The following is an 18,859-nucleotide window of genomic DNA, read 5'->3' as shown; positions in this document are numbered from 1 at the left end:
TTTTAAATTGCTAGTATGAGAAGTCTCCAGAAGGCACTTAGTGTTATAAACGTTCCCCTTAGCACTGCCTTATTGTGTCCTGTTGGATTTGAGAGCATCTTCTTTTGCTTCTGGTGTGTTGGGGTGTCCAAGGCTTGTTGTAGTAGGATAGCTGGGTTCTGGTGATGCCATGCTTCCCTGGCTCTTGTTGATTGTGTTCTTATGCTGGCCTTTAGTCATCTGGTTGTCCCTGCTGTTACCTGAATGTTCCTGATGCTGACAGGACTCCTCAGGAAGTCAGGCAAAGCCTTGTGCCTGATAGTGAAGCTCACAGAATAGCAGACCGCTCACTTCTGCTGGCTGGGTATTCCTGGAGAGCTGCAGGCCTGGATGTTCCTCTGTTGGCTGTGTCCAAGATGGGTAGGAGAAAGGATGGGTGGGGTCTAACCTGCCTCCCTGGGGACCCACAGGCCTGTATCATGGAAGCATAGCTGGAGAGAGGGTCCAGTAATAAAGAACAACCAAGTTACAGAGGACTTGAATTTGATGCTCAGAATTTCAGCTGGGTAGCAACTACAACTCTAGTTCTAGGAACCCCAGAGCCCTCTTCCAGCCTCCCTAGGTGCCTGTGTTTACGTGTGCATACCCATACACAATTGCACACACTTAGCACACAAATAAAACCATAAGTCTTTTTTTAAATGCTTTTGTTTATGTCATTTTAGTTTCAGGATGATTGGAGGAATACAGAAAAGTATTTGCTCTCTGCCACCTAATAGCAGGTCACCTGCTTCTGTGGCTGTTGCTCAGTGGATACACGTTTATACAAGAAGAATCTGCCTTAAAAACATCCCTTGAGATTTTTATCCTGTTGCTTTCTCCACATCCTTTTGCTGTTCTATATCACAATTAAGGCACATCCTCAGCATTTATTCCAGTTTTCTTTCCTTCCAGATAAGGGCATGTTGCAGCAGGAATACTAAGTGTGTGCTTTTCAAACACTGCTGTTGCTATCATCGGGATGCAGTTCCTTGTGTTCTTTTATTCCTACAAAGTCTCTTTGTGGCCTATGGTGTTAATAGAACAGCTTTCCATCACACTTACAATAAAGCCCCAAATCCTTATCTTGTCTTTGCAAGGTCTTCTGCAATCTGGCCTCCGCCCCTATCTCTGGCCTCATCAAGCTCTCTGTGGTTTATACAGCTAAAAGCAGCAATGCAGGGATTCAAATCTAGTTCTCTCTGGCTTTAGACCCAGACTTCTTAAGCAATGCTACAATGGTCTGTAAGTCGCTCATCACTCCCCCATATGGAACAGATGTCTGAAGGTCACACTTCTCTCATCTCTAACCTGAAGCCAGCCTTTCTCTGACAGTCCAATTTATTATGGTACAAATCACAGATATGATGGTTGATTACACATTATAAAGTATATGCACTCATGTAACTAGGACTTAGACCGAGAGAGAAAACTTTACCTCTACCCTGGTAGACCCCTTACAATAATACTCCCTGATACTTTCTATCACTAGAATAACCACTGTCCTAATTTTTTTTGAATTACTGTATTTATTCACCCTACATCCCATTGGTAGTTTCCTCCCTCTTCTCCATATTAGCAGTGTCTGGTTTGAGCTTTGCATCATCTATAGTATGCGCTCTTTTGCAGAGTGCACTGTGTGCTCTTTTGTGTCTGGTGTATGTGGCTAACTATTAAATTTGACAAGCCATTTATGGTGAAAACAATGCAGCTTACTCTTATTGCTGTGCACTTAGGTGTACTGTAGTTTGTCTTCTGCTTCACAGTAGAATAGCAGTTGTATTACTTTAAGTTTGAAGGTTTCCCACATAGAGCCATGGTAAACATTTGCATCAATATCTTGCGCACATTTGTTGAGAATATCTGTGCTTTCATACATATATTGTACAAATTTATATCATTATTAGCAAAATGAGAGAATTCTATTATAATGTTTCTTTACCAACCCTTGGGTGTATCTATATCATTTGAATCGTTCTTAAGAGTACATAGGGATGTTAACTGTTTTCTAAAATATTATTTGTCAAAACATCTGATTTCTATAATTACAGGAAAGTAAAGTTGAATCCTTACACCAAATCAATATTCAAAGTTTAGAAAAGAAAAATAAGTCTTTTCCATTTTTATTACTGTTTACTGGTTTGGCCTAGTTGCATTTTATATATGTTCATAATAGACTTTGACCACCCCAACCCTCTATTACTATATCCTGTTCCCCCTCCTCTACATCCAACCATTCTTTCTATTCTCATGTTTATCATCTGTTTTCCTTTTTAAAAATTATTATTGTTACTTATATACATACATTTCAATATGTAAGCACAGCATGCTGAATCGATTTAGTGTTGCTGTTTTGTCTGTCTTGGGGGTGAGCACTGGATGTTGAGTGACCAATAAGGAAGAGGCTTATCTCCCAGGAAGATTTACTTTCCCTGTCTCAGTAGCCATTATTTGACTGCAGCTCTTCATCTAGGAATGGACATCTTGTGAGATTTTGCCCATCCATGTTGGCATGTTGGCAGGTGCTGTCCTTGCTCAGGCTTTGTTTTGACAACCATATTGTTGATATTTCAAGGGTGCAGCTCCCCTCTCCTACATATAAGACATATATTAAAAATAATTAGAAGTCTGCCTCCTGGGGATAATTACTACCATTGTCTAGTGTGACTATACTGGACCTTTTTCACTGTTTGGACTTTCTAATGCATAAAGTAATGTTTTCCACAGCCCTTTCCTATGCGCAATCAAAGAAAATGCAATAGAAAATGTTCAATAGAAATAAATATGCCTCTGTGCCATAAATGTTATTAACCCAGTATTTTTTCAGAAACCTTTATTATAATGTTAAAATTAGCATCCAGAAGCCATATATTTGCATAGGTGTTTAATGTCTTCAGCTCAAGACTTGAAGTGAAATTGCTGTGCTGAAGACCATGTATTAAAGCTCTTGCGGAACATCAACAAGCATACACCCCACTCACTCACCAAGTGCCACCCACTTCCTACACCACGTCTCCTGTTGTGTGAAAATTCTTACTTAGGCTACGGTGGTGTTACTTTAACAGTAGGGCTTTTCACTCTTAGTGAAACAGTGACTCTGTTTCCCAGCCTGCTGTCCTGGAAGGTGACTCTGGGTGCCTGTCACAGTGTCAGGTTCCTTTCCATGTGCTCAGGCAATTCAGCATTTTGTCCCTTCTTGTTGGCATCTGTATTGCCTCCTCTTAGGACCCAGCTACTGTCCTTATACTGATGATTATCACATCTGCCAGGCTAATACCTCTCAAGTTTTCCTCACTATGGTAAAGTAAGCACCATTCTCCACCAAAACACAAGTGAAATATTTTTTCATGAAGGAGCTAGAAGAGCAAAAGTAATAAGATTCTGCTTCCTCTGTGATCCCACCACAAAATGGAAGTTACTATGATCCCTGGTCCGAGGTCATACTAAAGATATCTCACTCTTGCCATAACCCTCTTTCTTCATTTTGGGACTTCTGTTTTTAGACACTTCTGATTAAGGATGTTATTCTGTAAATTATATAGTCATCTTCAAGATTCATAGGGTAGTACATCACCTAATTTATAAAGAAAATATCTGCAGCAATCTGTACAATCTTGGATTTTCTGGGGTGCCATGTTTCTTTTCTGTTTGGTTGGTTTGGTTTTAATACCTAAGGTCTTGGGTACGTGTTTCCCAGATCACTCCTGAATCCTGAGGAGATGACAGTAGTGACAGAGAGCAATAGTCAAGGTCCTTACCCTAACACACCCAGTGTGGGTATGTCCCATGTGGTTTTCCATTCACTGGATAACATGCTGAGCCAGGGCTCATGGGTCAGCAGCACACAAACAAGGGTCAGACCAGGCTTCTCTGAACTCCAAAAGGCATTGTAGGATGTAGAACAGCTAGTGAGAAAACTTGCCGTTCAGCTTCAGACAAAGAGCTCCATGTTCTAAACTAGATCCCAAGAAAAGGTAGGATCTAGCGATGCTCATCCTAGAGACAATGAAGTTGCTTGCTTAAAGTAACTAGGTTGATCTTCCTGAGACTTTTTTACATACATCTTAATTCCCTAAAAGTGAGATGACGTATAGGATTCTTCCCAAATTGTTTGCAAGAACAAAACCATTGCATGCAGAACACAAGCCTTTATTGCAACATGAAATGATGCCCAAATCTAAAGATTTCTAGTGGTGCCTCTAGTACACAAGCCTCAAGCTTCATACTTTCCACCCATCAATTGGGTCCTATGGTGGGATGGAGATCTGAAGGGAAAGATGGTAAGGTCTAAGAAAGATGCCCTTGAATAAATGGGTGTGTGTGTGTGTGTGTGTGTGTGTGTGTGTGTGTGTGTGTGTGTGTGTGTTTGTACTGGAAAATGAGCTATATCATTTGTAGGACTTCCTCTTCAAACTTAAGCTCATTAATCAACCATCATGCATTTTTTTAAAGATGCTGCCTAAATGAAGCAATGGTCTCACAAAATAGAGAAGTTCCCGGGGATGCTAAGCCTCCTTTCTGTACAATATTTATTGTAAAATTACATCATATCTGGACATTCCAGGATCTAAAAATACAAACCACTTACAATATCAGAATAAAGTTATTCCTGGACTAAGTATCACAAGTTTAAATGAAGTATCAGCTGAACTTTGTACAGGGACATTTAGTTCTAACTATGATCCTGATGCAAAGATATCAAAAGCAATGACCACAAATGATATATTTATGCAAATGTAAGCAAGGCACAAACACTGTGTTGTACTTTGTAAATCTGGATTGTGTAAACAGGACAACCAATGAAAGAGTAAAGGCATAGAACATGCCATTTACAGCCTACCTATGCGAAGTTTTTGTACAAATCCTTCCTTAGAAATTCTAGCCATTCAATTCAAATTAGCAGACATAAGAAACTGATGCTCAAGAAAATTAAAAGTAAATTCCTGGCAATCATTTGGGAGATGTTGAGAGCATAAGAGATTTCACACACACACAAAAAAAAATAAAAATAAAAAAGTGACTGAAGGAACATCCTCTTTGTTTTCATAGATAGTTCCCTGTTGGAGTAGAGGGACCAGACCTGTAACATTCCTAAGACTTCAGAACATTAGCCTCCTCCTCTGAGGAAGCTCTGACAATCAGCTTTTGTAAATTCATAGTGGACAAAAGGCCATCCTTATTTGCAATGTTTTTTTTTTCTTTTATTTGATCTTTCACGGCATTGCCTCTTCCATTTCAAAAAAAAAAAGTATCTCAAAGCTTTGATTTGGTTGCAGCTAGATTCAAGGTTACTGAAAGCCAAGTTGGATCCTGAATTTGCAAAATCAAAAGCATCCTTATTTCAGCCATGTGTTCTTTGGCTGGCCTTATGAAAATAGACAGGAACTCTCTCTCTCTCTCTCTCTCTCTCTCTCTCTCTCTCTCTCTCTCTCTCTCTCTCTCTCTCTCTCTCTCTCGCGCGCGCGCGCGCGCGCGCGCGCGCGTGTGTTATAGACATGTCTGTGCTCTCCATCTAGAGAAGCATGGATTCTAGAATTTTATATCAGCATGCCTTCCATGATCATGTCTTTATCTTATTTGTTTGTTGTTTGTTTGTTTACTTGTGACAGGGTGGTGCACTAAACCAGAAACCCCCTGTGTCAGCTAGGATAGCTGCCCGTTGAGCCCCCAGTACCTACCTGCCTCTCCTTTCCCCCTCTTATAGATGTGATTCCACGCTTGCTTTTACCTGTGTGCTAGAGGATCTCAAGGGCACAGCAAACATTTACTCACTGAACCATCTCCCCTGCCCCTCATTTGTTTTGTGTACAGTCATTTTTTTATAATAAGAAAATATAATAAGAAGATGATTCCTTCACCAGATTAGGAACCTTGCCAATAACTTGCAGTGTTTCCACATGAAGCAGTTAACCCACGTCTGTCTTTCGGATTCCTTGCATCCTATCCAATCTATGTGAGGCATCGTGTACTTGGCCACAATCTCAGCTGCACTATTGCAGCTCCTCTGTCCGCGTTGTCTTTTCTAAAAGAAGAGAACCAAGTTGTGAGGGTGTGCCACTGTTAGTCATCTTTGAGAGGTGTACTTTGACATACATTAATCTTATTTGATCCATACAGCATTTCTATGCCCATTTTTTCCCCCAGCCAAGTAAAATAATGAGGCTAAGAGTGATGAAGTAACTATGCAAGGAGGGGACAAGTCAGCAGTTTGGAGGAAGCTCATCTTCTTTCCGCCATGGCATGATGCCTCCTAGCCATTCGAGATGAAACCGATCTCATTATGCTACTACCCCATTGAGAAGGCACTGCTCATGTGGCCTCCCCCTTTCAATTGGCTGCTTCACCTACCTCCAGCTGAACCTGAATTAGATGCCTTTTGCTGGTGCTGATGACTACAACCCGAGGGCGGCACTAACCATCCTTAAAAATATCAAAGGCTCTTTTCTGATAAGACAGGGAACAAAGGGTATTTGGAAAGTTCTTTAAGTGGAGGAAAAGATCCTCAACACATGTTCAGGGTTAATTGTAGATACCTGGAGCTTTGAAAAAAAAATTCAAGCTTTGTGAGTTTAAATAATAGAATAGGTGACAAAGTATGTCTGCATACAATCATTATAAATGTATTTCTTTCATCTACAGTACCTGCTTGATAGAAGTATAATATATAATACATTTGAGTGTAGTAGAATCCATGTGTAATCCCAGCCTTTGGGAAGTGGATACAAGATTGGGACAGGAGTTCAAGGTCAACCCCAGACTATATAGTGAGACCCTGTCTCAAAAATAAAATTTTAAACAACATGTGAACAATATTTTAAGTGTAAAATTGTTTTCCTTTTTTAATATTCTGAAAGGAATTTTAAGCTGTGGAATATATGGAAACACACGTAGACAAAGTGTAGATATCACATGAAGGTAGCATGAGACCTTCATCTCAGCTTCCCACTGTGGACAGAAGGATTTGGGTGGAAAGATGTAGCTTCAGGAGTGGACATTTTTTTTTTTTTGTGGAAGGCATGCACAGCAACATCGGAATGCTAAATAAAAGACTTCACAGTTTCATCTCTCCTTAGAGAGCATTTTTATTAAAGTTGTTGTTTTGTTTGGGAGAACACGATTTACAAACCACTTCATTTGCAAACTGCTATTGCTATAGTTTCTGCCTCTAAAGATGTTTAAAACTGCAGCTGATGAGAAAATAGGGTAATACTCCTTACAAAAAACAGCCCTTATTCCATTGTTAAAAGATGGAAGTGATGCATTATAACAATGTGATATTATTTATGGAGTTATTCTTATAGATAGCAATTCAATATACTTTGCTGAGTTTTGGGGTATTAGAAAGCATAATCTTTGAGGTAACCTATTTTGCATAGTTTTTAAGGCAATAGAGTTCAAGTAATTATTTTCATTCTGATAAGATAAAAAAAATTACAGTGATAGATGGAACTTGTCGGTAGAATCCATTCTATAAAATCACATTATAAGCTATGAGTTGTCACTCTGGTTTTTTTTCCCAAGTAAAATCAGTTTAGATTTTTTTTTTGTTATTACTAAAGTTGTGATTTTTCTGGTCTGTTAGTAATTCAAAAGTTCATGTAGCTTTTAATTTGTTCTTTAGAGTTCCCTGATTTCAGTGTATGTTATTAAAATTGTGCATAATCAGCTGTTTCTTTTTTTCCTTAAAGTTACTATGACAGACGTTTAACACAAGCAGGTCTATTTGTAGTTCTATGATTGCCACAATAACATCTTAAAATATATCTTAAAAGAAATTTCTCCTGGCACTGTTGGGTAACTCATGGATTCATTATCAGAGATCTAGCAACGGCAAGCTTACTCAAAGGCTCAAATCCTCACTTAAGGTTCTCCAGTAGCAAATGGCTCCAGCCTTTGCTTGAATTGTGGCCATGTCCCTTCTTTCCAGGAATTCATCTTCACAAAGTCTTCTACATCTCAATGTAAGCGCTCTCTCTCTCTCTCTCTCTCTCTCTCTCTCTCTCTCTCTCTCTCTCTCTCTCTCTCTCTCTCTCCCTCTCTCTCTCACACACACACATACACACACACACACACACACACACACACACACACACACACACACACACTTGGTTTTTCAAGACAAGGTTTCTTTGTGTAGCCTTGGCTGTCCTGTACTCTTTTTGTAGACCAGGCTGGCCTTGAACTCAGAGAAATCTGCCTGTCTCTGCCTCCCTGGGTGCCGGGATTACTGGCATGAGCCACCGCACCCAGCTTTATTTCTGTTAAATTTGTTTTGTTTTAGGTGCAATAGTAATTTGATTTAGATATTTGGGTCCTAACTTAAATCCAGGATGGTTTTGTTTGGAGGCCTTTCACTTTATATTTTTATAAAGACTTGATTTGCAGATACCGTGGCATCTTCATCAGGGTTGCAAGCAAACAATCCAGTACCTACATACTCCCTACAGAGACCACGAGCAAAGTCCTAGTCCAGTTTCCAAGGCCTGAAAGCCAAGTCCTGTTGCCTGAGAACAGAAAAGGATAGATAACCTTAGATAAACAGAGGCAAATTATCTCTTCCTCTGTTTTTTTTTTTCTTGTTTACTCAGTTTCTTGTGAGATAGATGATGTCCCTGTGTTGATAGGAGAGATCTTGACTCAGTATAGGCATGTGAATACTAACATCTCAAGAAACACGGCTCAGGCACACTCCAAAACAAAAGTAAGAGCTTTGGACTACCCCTTGGCAGAGCCAAGTTGATACATACAATGAAAAATGCCACAGGGCTCAGAATGCAGGTGGTGTTTTTGGAAGAACACAGTTAAATCATAACAAGACATTCAAATAGACTTTGCAGTTGACGCAGAAGGTAAAGAGTTTGGTTAGGCATCTCTCATTAAGCTTCACAGGATCATCATGTCCGTCCCTTCCAAGCATGGGTTCCAGCCTGTATGGAATAATGCTGTGTAGATAATCAGCACTCTCCTTCCACACGTGTGAGATATTGGATCATAAGCATCCTGGGACATGGGTAAAGCAGTGAGTCCTCTACCTGGATAATGGATGCTCTGACAGTAATTTTTTTCTGGTCATAACTCCAGTGTCTTCTGTTTCCACATACTCCTCCGTTCATAAAGAAAATACAAAGAGGGAGCTGCAGACATTACTTACCAGCAAGTCAGAAGCATGATGAATCACAGGTTCTAAATTAAGAGTATTTCCTCTTGGCAATGGGAGAATGTGAAGTATGTAGCATCAGGTGTTTAGTATGGGTTATTACTAGGAAGTCTCTCAAACCTGCTAGATTTACAAGGACAATGTTTAATATATTCCTCCTTTTAAGCCTCCTCATTCTTTGGAGCCTATATTATCGCTAGCAAATGCACAGTAAGAATTTGGCTTATTCTAAACAATTAATACATACAAGTATAAAACATATTATCATCTATAATGTTTATATAACACTACAGTCATTATATTAATATTATATAACCTAGACATTGTAATTATATATGGAATATAAAAATTGTATTTTATATCTTATGTTAAAATAATACATGTAAATAATGTATATGAAAAAATTTACATACATACACAAAGATTATGTGTGTGTGTGTGTGTGTGTGTGTGTGTGTGTGTGTGTGTACAAAAAACCTGGCAATGAATCTTAGTGTTATCCAGCAGCTGACGGTTCTTGTCTAACTTGCTGTGTCTGAATCTGAACCCTTCCCAGGATGGTCCATGGTCTTTAAGTTGAGTTCATCTAAACTCTGGTCCTCCACAAAAAAAAAAAAAAAAGAGAGAGAGATAGGGCATTCTTTGGAGAGAGGAGAGGAATCAGTGGGACAAGAGAAGTTAATGATGGAAGCAAGCATGGGCCCTGGTAAAACCCACTATTTTGTGTAATTAATATATGCTGATAAAAACATAGATGCTTGAAGAGACTGGGTATCCTGCCTTGCAGTAGGTTTGCTCTTTCCTGATTTTGCTTAATTGGCTTTGATTATTTTTATTAATTTTCCATATGATATATTTTGATCATTCTACCTTCTTCCATCTCCTTCTAGATATTTTCTACCTTTTTAATCAAACATTTTTAAAGGTGTAACTATATTTTTTAACCTTTTATTTGTTTTTTTGAGAATTTTCAAATCGTGCATCACAGTCCCATTTATCTCCCGATTCCTTCATATCCATCTCCCACCACTGCAAACCCCCTTACAAATTTTTTTTTAAAAATAAAATTAAATTTAAAAATGAAATAAAACAAGACCACATCATTCTGTGGAAGCTGTGGTATGTCACAAAGAATTTCCTTTTGCACAGCTTGACTTAAAAATGTTCATTGCAAGGGTCATCGGTCTGCTCCAAGGTCTCTGGCTTCTGTTACACTATCAATACTCAATCCTCACTGGGGCTGTTGTTGCCCTGTGTCCCGGAGATCTTGCAGCTTTTTGACTGCAGGTCAGGCCCTTTCTCTCATTCCAGTACTTCATAGATGGGGCAGATGCTGGATTGGGCCAACTCAGAGCCCTGGATCTGGACTGGGCAGCTTTCCTATGCTCATGCCCTTGGGACTGGCTCACCTGCTCCCTTAACATCAAGACCAGCTCTACTGTCTGGCCAGGCAAGGTGCAGGCACCTGAGTGCTACAGCCAGCAAAGGTCACCAAACATTTGTTCTCTCCCCCTTCAAAAGAAAAAGGAAGAAAAAAAAAAAAAAAGAAAATAGAAAATGTACACACACAAAAATCAAAACAAACAAGCAAAATACCAATATAAAAATCAAGCAAATAGAAACAGCTAAAACAAAACAAGACAAAGAGTAAAAGAAATATTTTAAAAACCAAGAAAGAAACTTGGAACCCATTCTGTGTTGTCCAACCACTCCCAAGCATGTGGCCTCCCCTGGAGTGTTGCCGATATATATACTCAGTGAGATTCCATTAGAGAAAACGGCTTTGCCCTTTCCCAGCAGGCATCACTTGCAATCAGCTTCATGTCTAGGAGTGGAACCCAATGTCTACTTCCCTCTCCGAGCCGAGACCCCCATCTGGCTTGGACCTGTGCAAGTCTTATGCATGCTGCCACAGTCTCTGTGAGTTCACGTGTGCTTCGGTCGTGTTGGGTCTGGTAGACACTTTTCCTTTCACCTCTGGCTCTTACCATCTTTCTTTTTTTTAATATAGTTTATTAATTTATTCAAATTAAATCTCAATGGTTATCCCATCCCTTGTAGCCTCCCATTCCTCCCTCCCTCCCATTTCCCCCTTACTCCCCTATCCTATGACTGTGACTGAGGAGGACCTCTTCCCCCTGTATATGCTCATAGGGTATCAAGTCTCTTCTTGGTAGCCTGCTTTCCTTCCTCTGAGTGCCACCAGGTCTCCCCATCAAGGGGACATGGTTAAATATGAGGCACCAGAGTTTGTGTGAAAGTCAAACCCCACTCTGCACTCAACTGTGAAGAATGTCCTGTCCATTGGGTAGATCTGGGTAGGGGTTCGAAGTTTACTGCATGGATTGTCCAGAAGATGCTCCAGCACACAACAAGAACATTTGCTCAACCATGTTCACAGCAGCCTTATTCATAATAGCCAGAACATGGAAATAGCCGAAGTATCCATCAGTAGAAGAATGGATAAAGAAACTGTGGTACATTTACACTATGGAATACTACTCAGCTATTAAAAACAAGGAATTTCCAAAATTTGTGGACAGATGGATTGAGCTAGAAATTATCATAATGAGTGAGTTAACCCAGAAGCAGAAAGTGTCAAATGGTATATACTCACTTATATCTGCATACTAGCCCAAGGGGCATGTCCCATGAAAGCCTTCTCTTACCATCTTTCTATCTCCTCCAAAGTGCTCCAAAAGGGTCTCTCAGTCTCTGCATACTGTCCATTTGTGGGTCTCTGTGGTAGTTCCCGTTTCTTGCAAGAAGAGGCTTTTCTGATGAGGGTTGAATGATGCACTGATCTGTGAGTACAGAAACATGTCATCCAGGGGTCATTTTATTACTGTGTTCCCTTAGCAAAATAGTAGTAGTAGTCCCCAAGGCCCATGCCTATCTAGAATACCATTCTTGGCTAATTTAGCAATATCAGATATGGGCTCTATTTACTTAGCTTTGTTTTTAAATGTGCTAGTTAAGTAGTTAATTTTATGAAACATTATTTAATTCTGTAGTCCAGAACAGCCTAGAATTTATGACAAAGCCTAGGCTGGCCTCAAACTCCCAGCAAGCTTCTTTCCTCAGCTTTAGGAGCACAGAAACTAAGCATGTGCTACTGCCATCATCTCTTAGTTCTGGAAATGTTCAGTGGGTGGATCTTCTCTTGAAAATGTTTTGGGAGTGATCCGAAATATTAACTGTGATAGAATTGTTCCAATAACTGAGTTTTTGTCATCTTTGATGCTTGTTCTCTTTGTTTTGTTTCCTTTGTGGTAGCATTCAGTGCTGACTTTCTGAACCAGGTCTTGGCTATACGAGTACTGTATCTTTAAATACCCCAGTTCTGTTACTATTGTCTTATGCAACCAGAGGGTGAAGACTTCTGATTGGAGATAATGGTTCTTCCTTCTTCCTTCAGGGAAGGACCCTCCAACGGGCAAGCTGGGTGCAAGGAAATCATCTGCCTGCAGGCACTTTGGTTAAAATTATCCTCCTTCAGCTCTCATATCCATATTATAATTTGCATTTTAATTTTAATGTCTTCAGAACCATGAAAGCATATTTAGGTAAATGTGCTAATTAGATCTTTGTAAACAACCATATGTTATTTTGGTTTACGAAATTTGAAGAGCAATTAAAAACACATATATTTTACTACTTGGAGGTGAAGATGGGGATAGATTGAATCTTGAAGCCCAAAGTGGATCTGAGGAAAGAGCTGAATTACAGATGTGCTTAATGATCTTATGGGAGAAATTAAGGAAGTTGGAAAGTTTCTTGCATAAAAATCCCCAAGTCCAGCAATGTTACTTGTGGAACTCACCAAATAAATGTATGTATTTGAAATAACTTCTCAACTGGTAATACCTGCCTTAGAGGAATTGCCCGTAGAAGTCGGCAGTGTGCCTGTTTTTAATGAGAGCTTGTCAGTTCTTCTCCAGTGACACCCATTTTTATCAGTTTCTCCGTGAAGAGCTGAGTGATGCATGGGTGCGGTAAGTGGAGGTGACATCGTACAGTGTGATCCATTATCTGAAAGATTTAGGGAAAATGGTCTCTCCAAAACATAATTAAGGAAACAAATGTTTTCAGAAATATAATAAAGATCTGTTATGGCTTCGGTTTCAGGAACATCCATTTCTCTAATATTGTACATGAAAGAAATATTCTGCCAACCATCTGAATAGCGTTTGTAGTTTGATTTTTCCTAGGTTTCCTTTCTCCACAGAGAAACTCAGAAACTAGATATAAACAGACAATGTTAAACATCTCTCTGAAATTTACTTGGAAGTTTCTCCCTAACATGCTATAATTGAGGAGTAAATTGAAGAAGTTGGTTAAAACTGGACTCAGAGAAAAAGTGTAGAGTATTTTCCATATACATGAACAGGTTAGAAATGTGAACTTATTTTCTTGCCAATAAAAGTAGAGGTTGACAGATCAGCCAGTAAAGTGTCACCACAAAAACATGAGGGCCTGAGTTTGCCCCCTAGCAGCCACCTAAGAAGCCATGTATATATGTTTACATGTTTATAAACCCAGTGCTTGAGAAGCAGAGACCCCCATCCACCACAGACTAACCAGCAAGAGCCAGATCTCCGTGAGAGATGCTGCCTCAAAACTGACTGGGGACTGCTTCTCAAGCAATCCCTGAGTTTGACGTTGGGCCTCCACATGTACTAGCATTTAAGTGTGGGTGCATCAGCTATATTCACACACACACACACACACACACACACACACACACACACACACACACACACACACACCATGCTCATGTACACACACATGCAAGCACGATCACGCATAGAAGCATTTACTCTGTCTGCATCTTTGCTCTCTTGACTGATTTTTTGGCTCCTGACACAGTTTTAGCCTGACAAACCATCAGATACCTTTTGAGTCTGCAGCCCAGTTTCGTTTCTCTTTCTGTGATAAAATATGCAAACAGAAAGTAACTTGGGGGAGAAGAGGTTTATTTTAGCCCATAATTCCAGGTTTCAGTCTGTTTTGGTGGGGAAGTCAAGGCACCAGGAACACAAACAAAACAGCTGGTGACATCACATCCACCATCTAAGAGGAGAGAAAAATAAAAGATGCACAAATGTCCACTTTGTCATCTTTAATACAGTCCAGGGCAGAATCTCAGAAATGGTACCATTCAATTTGAGGCTGGGTCTTCCTTATCAATCAACATAATCAAGGTAATGCCATACAGATGTGACCACAGGCGAACCGGATCCAAGCAAACCCTCCCTGAGACTGTATTCAAGGTGATAATTAAAAGGAACCATTGAAGTTGCCTCTTAACTATCTTCTTTTGGATTCTCCTAGAGGTGCAAAAGCTTTCCCCTGCTTCACCCAATGTCCTCCTGCCTGGCTTTGGCAGAATTTCTCTTTTAAGTTTACCTTACATTATTTCAGAAGTCTTCAGTTCCAAACAAGGGTCATAATTTTGTAGATAGTGAACTCATTAAAAAAAAAACATACCCAAATCTAAAATAAAGATCACAGAAAAGAACCTGAGTTAAATCAATCAAGATGAAAGTATAAAAGATGTGATTTTGCCCTGCTGACTCAAGGTGGACAGCTCCAAGGATCCAGATTGCTTTTAAAGATTCAACTCATTACAGATCCTGGATTTTATCCCTTCTCTCTGCCTGAACCTGTGATCTGTAACCCATGTTTTTATTGTAGACCCCACTTCAGTTGCTTTGTAATTACCACCCACCTAGTAACAGGCAGTGTGGATGTTGCCATTTTGTGATGTGGAGATTACGAAGAGGGTCCAGAACAGTGGGTACAGTCATATTGAGAGTCAGTTTAGGGCACTTAAGCAGTGGCTTCTAAATATGCAAAAATATCTCAGTGCTGCAGCTGTAATGAATGCCCTTTCCTGGGCATTCCTTCTCATCCATAGACCATGCAGATCCAAACAAGCTGACGTCTCAGGAAACTGTAAGTTGTTCCAACATTGTAACCATTCATTGCCATCCTCTAAATATTTGTCTTTCCCCTTTTAATATAACAGTGTACTAATATCAATACTAATTACAGTGCATCATTTATTACACAACTGAGCATCAGTGCTATAAGTAATACTTAATAAAATAGTACATACAAAATACGCAGCAACAGAAAAATATGTTAGTAATATTTTTGTACCCAGTTGTTACGGTTTGAATGTCTTCTCAAATCATGTTGAAATTTGCCATTATGTCAGTATTGGGACATGGGGCCTTGAATTGTTGATGGGGCTTTGAGAATGAACTGGTTCCTTTCCGGGCGCTGTTATACAATACCTCAACAGAAGCAATTTAAGGGAGAGAAGTGGCTCACAGTTGAAGGGTGCAAGGCCATCATTGTGGGATGTCAAGGTTGCAGAATCCTGAGGCAGCTGGTCACAGTAAATCTATAATTAGAAAGCAGAAAGCATGAATTGCTGTACCCCTGCCAATTCTCCTTTTTATACAGTCCAGGACTCAAGCACAGGGAAGGGTGCTACCCATGGTATGAGATTTTTCCCACCACATCTATTAAAATAACCAATATAATCCTCTATATAGGCATACCCAGAGACTCATTTGCCAAGTGACTCTAGATCTCATTAAATTGACAATGGAGATTAATCATCATAGATAGCTTCACCATCAGAAGTAGGGACAGATGTCATTATGCAAGGGTGAGTCTGGGGCTAGAGATACGGCTCAGCAGTGGACGGCATGTTCTGCTCTTTCAGAGAAAGACTTTGGTTTCCAGCAACCGTGTTGGGTGGCTCACAACTACCTGCAACTCTAGCTCCTGGGGATCTGACATCTTTTCTGGCCTCTGTGGGCATCCTGAGACATGTAACAGATGCACACACAGAAATTTTAAAAAGGAATATTTCTTTTCTAAAGGGTGAGAGGTCAGCCATCTTTTGCCATCTTTTGCTTTTTTTGAGACTTCTGCCTTCTGCCATGCAGTGATTCCACAAGTAGGTTCTGGACAGATGCAGTTCGATAACATTGGCTTTTCAGTCTCCACAACTGTGGGGCAATGAATAGCTCGTTTTAATTAGCCAGTCTCAGGCAAGCTGGCCCAGGACTGGCACAATGATCAAGCCATAACTGTAGCTGTTGTTTAGTAGAACGAACCATACTCAAAAGGCTAGAGTGTGGCATGCGTACAAAGATGATATTAGGGTGACAGCACTGGAATGTTATGTTATTTGAAGTTGTTTGCAAAGGTACAGACTTCAGGATTTCATGCCCATGCCCCACATCTCTAAAATGCCAAGTGTTATATGTGTAAGATCAGAAATTAAAGATCACGTGCAGAACTTACCATCATTTGCAAAGAGAGGTGTTGGAAGTGGAAACTTGCTATGAACTTTGAGAAGTGGCTAAGCTTTATGAAGTCTTTCTACCTCTAACGGCTTGAAGATTCCTGATGGGACTAAGTGGTGTCTCTCTCCCCTCCTCCTCCTCCTCCTCCTCCTCCTCCTCCTCCTCCTCCTCCTCCTCCTCCTCTTCCTCCTCCTCCTCCTCCTCCCTGTCTCTGGCCCTCACCCTCTCAGTACCTAAGTGAACATTCTTCAGAGAAAATGCAGTGACACATTCAGGGGACTCCATTTGTGCTTAGGGTTATAAAGGATCACATATGCTCTGTAGAAACCTGAATGCCGGGAACCTTCTGAAGTACGCCCCCCCCCCCAGCTGAGGCTGGACTCAGGAGAAATTGCACTTTGCCTCCCATTTTAGAACTCCCCGAGGGCAGCATCTTCTCGTGTGTGTTTGCCTTCTATGTGTGTCGCCGGCTCCTAACATGTGGACGTGACTTAATAAAGGTTCAATGAGTTGATGTCGTTTACTTCACAAATGTTATCTGATAATGTGGAAAATGCCTTCTTCTCAACAGGGAGTTGTTCTTGCCTCTGGTTTCATAAATAATAGATTCGGATGAAGTCATGATGTCGGCTAGACCCTCCGAAAAGGGAAAGTAGAAAGAGTTGTTAGAGAGAAATGAAAATACTTTAAAAATTTATTGAAAGCAAAGATTATTAAAAGATGTAACATTTTTAATATAATGTAAGCAGACATGTGTGTGGACAAAGTCCTATAATTGGAAAAGGAGGATGGGATATTCTATCCTCTAGCTGTGCCTCAGCATACAAACTGCTAAAAATGTATATCAAAGCAATGCAATAAAGGATTACAGTGATGAATTTTATGAGATTAAGCTGCAGTTAATTTCCTTATGCATTTAAGATTAATAAACCACTAATTAGAATATGCAAATAAGGGTTTCTGAAGCCTAAAAAATATTTCCTAGCACCTTACCAATAAATCTCATTCAGTAACTATTTGGTTATGTAATTGGGGAATAACAGATTGATGGGGCAATCTAATTATGTGAAATTTACATGTGCATGGTGCTTTATAACGGAGGACAAGAACTAATGTTAAAGTAGGAGGATGCATTTGTAACATTCAATAGACTCATTAGTTTCAATTTTGACTAAGTTTGGAAGTTCTTTGTGCAATGTAAGCCACGAGGCCGAGTGAGCACTTTACCTGAGCTGAAGCATCACTGGAGATCAGAAGGAGCCCGTCCTCAGTTACAACCATCCCACTCACCCCTCACACATATGGTACCCAAGCACATAGTTCTAGAATGGAGCTGGTCATCCAGAGACCATGGTAACAGCTAATTATTTCATTATACAAACTGCAGAGGGATGCTTGCTTATTTCTTATGCCTTTAGCTCTACAGTATATACACAGAGATGCCCATTTTACAGCAAGCACCATATCAACGCATACTAGTATTATTCTTGTGGCTCATTTAGGCTTTTATTTATGTTTTTAAAAAATAAATCAAGTCTTTTCATGAGGCTAGAGAATAAAACTCAACTTCAGAACTATTATTCTCAGAGTGAGGACAGTCTCAGAAACCTTTACCCCTAACTGGGGAATCTTTTGGCAGTTGATGGTTTCTGGGGACAGGATAGTAAACACTTTAAGGGTACGGCCATGCTCCACTGGGTGCACCACACATACCTGTAAGTATATGGGCAGTACAGATTGGATTCAGTGAGTTATTTAAAAAAAAAAAAAAGGGCATCAAGTTGACAGGGGGTAGGGAGGTGATGAGTGGATCTGGAAGGAGTTAGAGGAAGAGTCATATAGTATATGTATTCTTAAAGAATAAATATATTTATTCTTAAAAAATAAATATAAATACATTTATATTAATAAAAATATTTTATTATATTCTTCCCCTTCCCCAAATTCTCCCCACCTCATGATCAAAGTATATTATATGAAAATATTTTTATTTAAATTATTTATTCAGATTACATCTCCATTCTTCTCCCCTCACTTGTATCTTCCCATTCCTCCCTCCCTCCTTCTTTCACCCAATTATAATAAAAAATAAAATAAAGCCTAAGAGGGTATAGGGAGGGTAAATCACAATCAATAAGTAAAAACAAAACAGAACAAAAAATGCTATCCCATTTAGAAATCTTCCCAGGGGGCGGGGGTGGGGGGGAAGACAGAGAGAGATACAGAGAGAGAGAGAGAGAGAGAGAGAGAGAGAGAGAGAGAGAGAGAGAGAGAGAGAGAGACTATGATTTAGGAGAACTCTGATGACTATACTACCATACAGCTTACTTCTTTATCAAAATCGCCAACTGGGTAA

General features: G+C 39.8%; 2 protein-coding genes across 3 annotated transcripts in view; one reads left to right on the top strand and one right to left on the bottom strand.

Moving 5' to 3' along the window:
- CNTNAP2 (contactin associated protein 2) overlaps positions 1-18,859 on the top strand; it is a 2,010,562-nt gene that overhangs the window by 1,316,755 nt on the left and 674,948 nt on the right. The gene's annotated exons all lie outside the window — the stretch shown is intronic.
- On the bottom strand, positions 8,454-16,624 carry LOC311600917 (uncharacterized protein). 2 transcript variants are annotated; one of them, XR_014780410.1, is made up of 6 exons: positions 16,502-16,624; positions 15,515-15,587; positions 13,047-13,207; positions 11,845-11,979; positions 9,051-9,121; positions 8,454-8,945 (listed from the first exon to the last, which is right to left on the bottom strand). XR_014780410.1 is itself a non-coding variant. In XM_084788079.1 (5 exons), the coding sequence occupies exons 1-4, from the start codon at positions 16,505-16,507 to the stop codon at positions 11,884-11,886; spliced, it is 336 nt and encodes a 111-aa protein (XP_084644205.1). In that variant the 5' UTR covers positions 16,508-16,624; the 3' UTR covers positions 9,024-9,121; positions 11,845-11,883. The 2 variants fall into 2 exon arrangements, 1 of the variants encoding a protein (XP_084644205.1); XM_084788079.1 differs by lacking the exon at positions 8,454-8,945 and having other exon boundaries at positions 9,024-9,121.

The sequence above is a fragment of the Acomys minous genome, assembly GCF_964271855.1.
Source record: "Acomys minous genome assembly, chromosome: 6".
NCBI lineage: Eukaryota > Metazoa > Chordata > Mammalia > Rodentia > Muridae > Acomys > Acomys minous.
The sequence above is the reverse complement of the archived record's forward strand: the minus strand, read 5'-3'. Positions and strand labels throughout refer to the sequence as shown.